General features: G+C 32.2%; 1 protein-coding gene across 1 annotated transcript in view; it reads left to right on the top strand.

The window, feature by feature from the left end:
- Positions 1 to 208: 208 nt before the first annotated feature.
- The window catches only part of MESR6 (misexpression suppressor of ras 6), a 254,116-nt gene continuing 245,934 nt past the window's right edge, over positions 209 to 8,390 (top strand). The window contains exons 1-2 of the mRNA XM_089083866.1: positions 209 to 219; positions 858 to 984. Of these exons, the coding sequence (XP_088939992.1) occupies positions 209 to 219; positions 858 to 984 (138 nt within the window). The remainder of the gene's footprint in view (positions 220 to 857; positions 985 to 8,390) is intronic.

Here is an 8,390-nt window from a genome sequence, read left to right as displayed (position 1 = left end):
GAGGAAGAAACATATTTATTATACTTGCCGTGACCCGGGAGCAGCGCACGGGATTCGTGGCGCGTTCGTCGCCACGAGTACTCGTACATGACGAGAAAAGTGGTATATACCGCTAAAGATTAATATCCTGCAAAAGAGAAGTGAGAAGAAAAATATTGACCCCCGTGAGGTTTTGGTGATTTATTGCGTTGTAGTCCATTTACTTTGAATGCCCACAGAGTAAATCCACCACTCGTGTAATTGTTGAAAGACAAATAAGCCGTGTCAATTAAAAAAATATACGCTTCATGTTTTTTTGTAGTACGCATATATACTATTTACGAGTAAACATTGAATGTAATTCTATTTTAAATTGGAAAAATTGTGATTTTTATCGCAATAATTCTGTTTGAAAGAGATTATTAAATACAACAAGTATATTTTATCATCATATAATATAACATTAATTTTTTTGATATTTTAAAATATTTAAATTCACATAAATAGTCTTTCTTTTTCTTTTTCTTCGTTTCTCTTGCACGATATTCATCATTAAAGATTCTTAAGAATTTCTTCATGTATCGCGCAGCAATATAATTAAGTTGAGATAATGCGATTTTTTATACACTGAAGACACGAATGGTTATACGTTGCGATTAAATCTCAATTTATAATAGCATTTACTGATATTGACCTGAACGATTGTGGATTCCAATGTTATTTTTTTTTCCGAGATCCATTGCAAAAAACATCTTTTTGTGTAATATTTATTTTAATTTAATTCTCTTTCTCTAAAAATTTTATATGTTCGTTATAATTAATGATATAAATTTATGAAAAAAATGAAATAAATTATTAATGATATTTACTCTTTGCAGATTAACTTGCCCCGAACCGTATTTCCTTAGCGATGGTTTATACGCGGCAGCAGAAGAACTTGAAAATACCCGTGAAGTCACTCTGCACGTGATAACCATTGGGGCTTTTTTTGAAGATCCGGCTAAGGTAAGTACTTAAACATCATTTTCTTTTATAAATTAGTCATACGAATCATATAAATTGAAGTTTACTAATCTTTTTCACGTGATTTATTTCACCTCTCATCGCTTATCTACGATGTATACTTTACAAGTTATACCATTATTAAAAAAAAGGAAAAAATATGACTCAAAAAATGGAATTTTTATTGGAATTATTTTTTGAAAGGGAGAAGTTAGCGTTTTAGAATATGAATATTTAAAAAGGATAAATGACGTGTTTCTTTACGTCGTTTCAAGCTTGTTACGTCAAGCTTGTTCTTAAGATGCTTATGAATATAAAAGGCATTTTGCAATATTCAGTAAGTGTTAAGATGGTCCTTTAATCAATAGTATCCGTATAGTTACTAGTATTACAAGATGAGTTGTAATTTTTTCTCAATTTATATTTTTGAAAAAACGTGTAATATCCTATGCTTGGACTCTGAAATTTCTTATCTCGACTGATCGAACGGCTTCATGCCGGCGTCTCTTCATGCGCGGCTCAATATGCGGCAGATATCAGAATAATTAAAAATGCGACTAATTGCAAAGCGCACGCGGATGCCGATCCATCCGTCGACCTATCTTATCTGACGTGGGCGCTGATTAAAATTACGTATAGCTATGCAGGTTCATACCATGTTGGTCTCGCACAGCGCCAGGGCTATCTCGCGGCTTTCTCCTCGGAATGCCGCTAATTAAATGCAACGGCTAATTAGATAACTGATAAAAGGTTATGGCGAGCGGCACGATGTACTTTTGATCTCTCTCTCTCTCTCTCTCTCTCTCTCTCTCTCTCTCTCTCTCTCTCTCTCTCTCTCTCTCTCTCTCTCTCTCTCTCTCTCTCTCTCTCTCCTTCGTGTGCCGCGTTCTCCTTCGCCACATCCGCGTCCTTTCGTCCCTCCCTCCCCCCCCTGCGATCCACCGAGTTCGTATCCCGCTGAAATCTGAAACTTAGCTTGAATTCCACGGTCGATGAGATCCTCGTGACCTTGAAACTTTGGAGGTTTCTCTTCGAAATATTTCTATACGGAAGATGACTATCGTGGGCAGCGCGATTGGACTCTCTCCATTTAAAGTGTGTCTTGCCTAATAGCCGGTCGACTATTTAAATACGCACTCGATTTCCTATGAATAAACAGCGTTACATAACGGAGTGTATTGTAGCGTGGTATAAGAGCAATATAAGCGGACAAGAAGAGTAATAGAAAGTAATAAAAAAAAATATACACGTTTCCTTATGCACTACCGTTTAGGCGCAATCGAAAATGATTTATCGGGATAGTAAATTTTATTTTGGCTCACTAGTACCGTTATTATTATTGCGGCGTACGTTAGGAACACCTGAAACGCTGATAATCGAGAGACTTCCTCGAGAAAGTGTTCCCTCGCTGTTTATTCTGTCGTGATAACGAGTCTTGAAACTGGTTCGCATCCAGCTTCGTACGCCTCATTACTTGGCCGAAGGGCTTGATATTTTATTTACGCGTTTATACTCGGGTACAGTTATTATAATTGCTTGTCGCCCTTGCGTGATTTATGAGGGCCCGGCTAAACACTCACTCTTGAACGGTTACATCCTGCTCTTAATAGCTACCGTGCCGTCTTACATCGGCCGCTACGTGACACTCCCAATAAATGGCGCAAAAATCGCGTGCACCTTTTGCACCTCTTATAAATTTTGCGATATACAGTCTTAATAGCTGAAGTGATATTTTTTTTTTTTTTACATAACTTTGCAATGTTTAATGTACAGTACTCGAATGAATTAGCTCGAGGAATAAGCCGGCACGAATAAATATTTTGTAAAACCCGTTGGAAATGTTTAATCTTTTTTAACATTTACGATTTGTGTTTCTACGTGGAGCGTCAATATTCACTGTTATTGACACATCTATCTGTGAGGTGTAAGAAGTCATGTCTCTTCCATTATTCTTGTGTTTCTCGGTTTAAGCACAATTAGCGCATTTCTGCAAGCTTTACCAAGAAGTAGGAAGCAGTAGCGGTCCGTAGTGGATAAAAAAAAAAAAAAAAAAAATACAAGTCGCATAGCGGAGGAGAGTCAACTTCGGCGGATTCGCAGTGGCCTTCCGGGTACATTGAATAATGCATGGCCGCATCTGGGGGCAACATTGTTGCACGGGTATGGGGACACAACGCGGAAGAAACTACCAATTGACATGTCGGCAGTTTTACGAACCAACGACTTTCATGCGTCATATATTTCGAAATTGAAGAAAGCCACATGCGGGAGGTAACTCACGACACGCTATTGCAACATTTGTTATACAACATTTTAATTAACCTGCAAAAATTTTGAAAACAATGCAAATTTTTGAATTTAAATTGTTTCTAGATAGAAAAATGTGTTTTTAAATATTATTATTTGATAATATTAAAATGATAATATTATATATAATTCAAATGAAAAATATCTTTATATATAAATATTTTTATTATCATAAAATATTTAAAATTTTTAACGATTAAAAATTCTTTATTTAAATGTTCTAATTCTAAACTATATAGGGGAAAAAGAAAATTTCATAGCTTGTCTTATATTATAGTAAAAACGTATGCCCGCGATGTTAATGCTCTCATAGTCAATTTAAAAGAGATTTTTTTTTTTTTCCAAGAAAACGTTACTAAATCTACGTTCTATTGCGTTCAGGTGCGAGTAAATGTCCATTTTTATAAACGATCTATCCCAACTGTGTTACACGCACACTTCTTGGTCGCGAAAGATGGTCGGTCAACTCCTAAGCACAGCAGCGAGCATAAATTATTCAGGCGATGTAGCAAAAGCGATTAATTTTATTGGTCGACGTCCCGGATACGGCTCGTCTGTACCCGTCACCGTTGCTTTGTTGCAACGTCCTATCCTATGCCCCGTGTTTCTCGATCATGTGCCAGCCAGACTAACACCTTATTAACAGCGGTGGTTGCGCGAATGCCGGCCGCAGGATAGTTACGCAAAGTTATTCGCGCGCGATTTCAGTACTACCTACCAGCTAATATTATCTTACATGTTGAAAATTAATTTGCGAAGTCCATATGACTTGAAATTTACTGTGAACTAACTTAGAAACGAGCGACAATTTAAACGCTCTCCTTGTGGACGATACATTCAGTCCTAATTGCAACGACATGATTTAACTGACTTCGAAATAGTAATAAGTAAGAATGATTTTATTTATATAGATGTATCATATTAAACATATTATTATTATTATTATTATTATTATTATGATTAACCATGACATTAAATTTTCTCTTGGTTCTCTTTAATTTATATCCTGTATCTTTCAATCGACATTTTATGCCACAAAATTGATTCATTACATTAATATTAACATTTTGCGTAATCATTTACAAGTTAAATCAGTTATGCTACTTTCTAAATTTGGAGTCTCGTTATATTCACGATTTGCGGGATCTAAACGAATTCGATACCTTAATTTTCATATTTGATTGATCTTCGTGATTTAGCATATGATTTTGCATATGTTTGCAAATGTTTTATGCAATATCTTTTTTGATTTTATATATATATATATATATATATATATATATATATATATATATATATATGGAGGAGTAATTAGATAATTAATCATTAAGAGTGTAGTCTTTATGTTTTTATTCTAAAGACGCAGATGACAGCGACTCAACTTTCCCAATCCGGGGGTTTGCCATTAATTCTTTTTATTCAAAAAAGGGCTCGATCGGCCACACCATAGATAGCTCTAGCTACATTCATGGTATCTCGATGATTTCCCGGTAACCACGAGGTCAACACTCACATCAGGACATGTTAGGATGATGAGAAAACCACGAACAGAAAAGAAACTTCATGGCAAAAGACTTTGAGCATTTACGTTTATGCGTACACCTGCGTGTATCTCGATTCTTTTGTCTATAGATGGATCGCACGTTATATTGTTATATTAAATGGAAAAATTATCTCTCATAACTGTTTCATCTAATGTTTCATCAATTATTTGTAAAATTTAGTCGCTGAAACGAATATATATTACGAATGTATTATGCTTTTTATTTTGATATATCGGTATATATCGATATATTTTTGCGAGATTGCATTACATTATTATGCTAATAGCATACATTTATATTTTATGTTTGTATTATTAAAAGCTTGAGATTTACAAACTTTTTCTTTATCTGATATTGTTATTCACATATAAATTTTCACACTTTACATAAAATTTAGAATTTTAGCTTGCAGTTTTACTTATAAACTTGACTTAACGAATATATCATCTCTAATCCCATATTAAATATTAAAATATATATATTCACCATTCTATAAAAATATTTTATCTTTTATGTTGTGAAAATTTAAAATATAATAATAATATAAAATAAACAAAATTATTAATAACATTCGTAATTTGTACTGTCTATCTTACTTGCTTCTTAAAATTATGATAATTACACTAGTCATAATAATATGTAGAAAATACGATTTTTAATGCTTAAAGTAATCTATTCTGATAAATAATCTATTCTGATAAATATTTTAAATGCCTTTATACATTATATTCAATCATTATATTCTCTTTACTCCTTTATACGGTAATTTTTGTCATAATACGATTTTACGAGGATTTACATTAATCTGAATTAATATTTTTAGTATAATAATCATTATAAAATTGGAAAATCTTTTCCGGACATTTTCTGTTATAAATTATTAAATAATTCACATTATGTGATAAATAATTCAGCTACTGTTACATATCTCTAAAATCATTATGGCCACACATATATATCTGCCATAAATGCAACCATGCAAAATAATAATAAATTGTTATTTGTTTTCTTTTATTCTTTTAACGCGCAGACAGTGATCTGTAAATATCGACATGTATAATGTGATTCCACGCAAGTTTCAAATTAAGTATCGGGATAATAAACATGAATGAGCCGACTGTTAAACAGGTATTCGGTTACTGTGACCTCGAAGAACCATAGGTCAGCATCACTGTCAGCGATTTTAGGCTGAAATTACCGAATGAGCAGACACGGTTGCTGAATCATGTCGAATGGCATTTCGATCGAATGGCAGTCACCAATCGTAAATCAATTTGAATCTCATGTTTTCGCCTCATATAAATCTTATAATAACTTACTATTTTTTTCAATGAACAGAAACGAATTTCTCTTAATATGCGCTATTTTCTGAGAACCGATCGAAACTTTCTATCAAGCTGTTACTATTTATAGATGATACAACACTGGCAAAATGGTGTTTCTTCGTTGATAAATATGTTAATAAAATTCCATAGATTTTTAATATATAAAAATTTTTTATTAATCTTCAGATTTTTTGCATTACTAGATTATTACTAGGTTTATTATTAGGTTATTATTTCACATAAGAATTGTGTAAATCGATTTTATAGAAAATTTCTGTTTTACTACAAAAATATACAGATGTTTTCAGAAAAATATATGTAACACAAAGAGAACAAGACACATGACGTTTTACAATTTCTCAATATCAGTATAATCAATTAATCACTAATTATCTAAAAAACTTTATATTTATCGAAACTGTATTACTTTAACTATATTAACTATATTGAGAAGATGAACTATATTAACAATATATTAATTAATTAATTAACAATATATTAATACATTAAGATTATCATAAAAATAAGATCGTTGATGACAAATTGCCATCTATTCAGTAGCAACTTTCTGCGTATATGTTTTTATTTTATTATAATTTTCTAATTATGACAGATTAGCATTATGTGTAAATACATTGTGATATCTCACATCGATTTATCATATCTTTGAGTTGATTGTGACATAATATTTAACTACTTGATGTCAGTGTAATTTAGACATTACGTAATGGTAAATGACATTATAATTTATTATTCCAGTTCATATTTCTCGGATAAGATGCGCTGCCGTTTTTGATATCTACGACTAGCTCCTGCCACGAATCATGGCGCAATAATAAATGCGTACAAAATATTTTTTCGGAGATACGTGTATATTCGTAGACGAATCTTAACAACGATAAACATGACAGCCTTATTCTCTTTACTTTGGCTTACTCGATAAGATATCGTGTTATAAAAGTGTCATTTTTTTTTAAGTATCATTTTTTTTTATATAATAGGATGACAACTGCATTCCGATTGCTAATAATTAATGTAACTGATTTATGCTAAAAAAATTGAGTTTCTACATTTTTTGTTTTTTTTTTTAAACAACATATATAATATCCGTGAAATCGGTTGGATAAATTCATTGAAGAACTTTAGTGATCGATGTAGTATATTTTTCTATATAGTATTGTCTACGTTGTTAATAATATTATATAAAACGTAAATGAAACTATTTTATTTTGTATAATCAGCTTGTGAAATTTTTTTCCATCAGTGAAGAAAGATTTGTACTTATTTAGCGTTATTATCGAAGGGTTACGTCGCACATCTTCGTGGTATATTCGCGATCAATTTCCTCTTGACGGAAGTAAGATAGTCTCTCGTTGGAATTTATTCACGACTTAGCTAAGCAATCTGCGACAATATACGTGACAACGATGCGAATTGCGTTCCTGTGCTGCGAGCATATTTGTCAGTGACATTTCGAGCGATTCATCACGACTGCCAATTCGATTACATCAACATGCAGCGGTAACTGCTGTCGCAGAAGACACCTAATAAATGACAAGATGTAGGCGTGTTTTCGACGCTGATGACGATAATCTCGACGGTATGGTGAAAGATCGCAATTGATTACGCGGTCGTTACCTAAGACTGATCAAGGATCAATTTAACGTTTGCCTGAACGTCACGCAATAATTCCGCGCTTTATATACATAATTCCATGGGTCTTTTCATATTTACCTGTACGGAAATGTTGTGTCGTAATCAATATATTTCACGACTATAACTCTGCCATTAGCGTTGCTGTAATGAGAGACTAGATATGATTGCCAGTCAATCAATGACTGTATGACTGTTTTAAAGTTTAACTTTTATTTTAAAAATATTTAGAATTACAGTTTAATGGTGGCTATAAGTTAAATGATAAGTTATAGGTAAGTTATGAACAAAACGACATAAACAGGAATCTTTACAAAAATGTAATTTCTGAAAAGAATTTTTTTATTTAAAAGTAAATTTTTTTAAAATTTTGTTTAATCATTAAATTTGTATTCTAACGTTTTTTTTCTTCTTTTTGTAGCTTAGAAATTATATACCAAAACATAGAAGCATTCTTTTATAAGGTTGAAAATCGTTTTTAAAGATAGAGTATGAATAATACATACGATTGTATCGAATCGCTTTATATATCTGCAAAAATTAATATACATTAAAGAGTTTATTTCCTTACAGTAAGAAC

This window comes from Pogonomyrmex barbatus, unplaced genomic scaffold (genome assembly GCF_055798465.1).
Source record: "Pogonomyrmex barbatus isolate J1 unplaced genomic scaffold, ASM5579846v1 scaffold8, whole genome shotgun sequence".
NCBI classification, from domain to species: domain Eukaryota; kingdom Metazoa; phylum Arthropoda; class Insecta; order Hymenoptera; family Formicidae; genus Pogonomyrmex; species Pogonomyrmex barbatus.
Note: the sequence above shows the minus strand (reverse complement) of the source record. Positions and strands in the feature narration are given on the sequence as shown.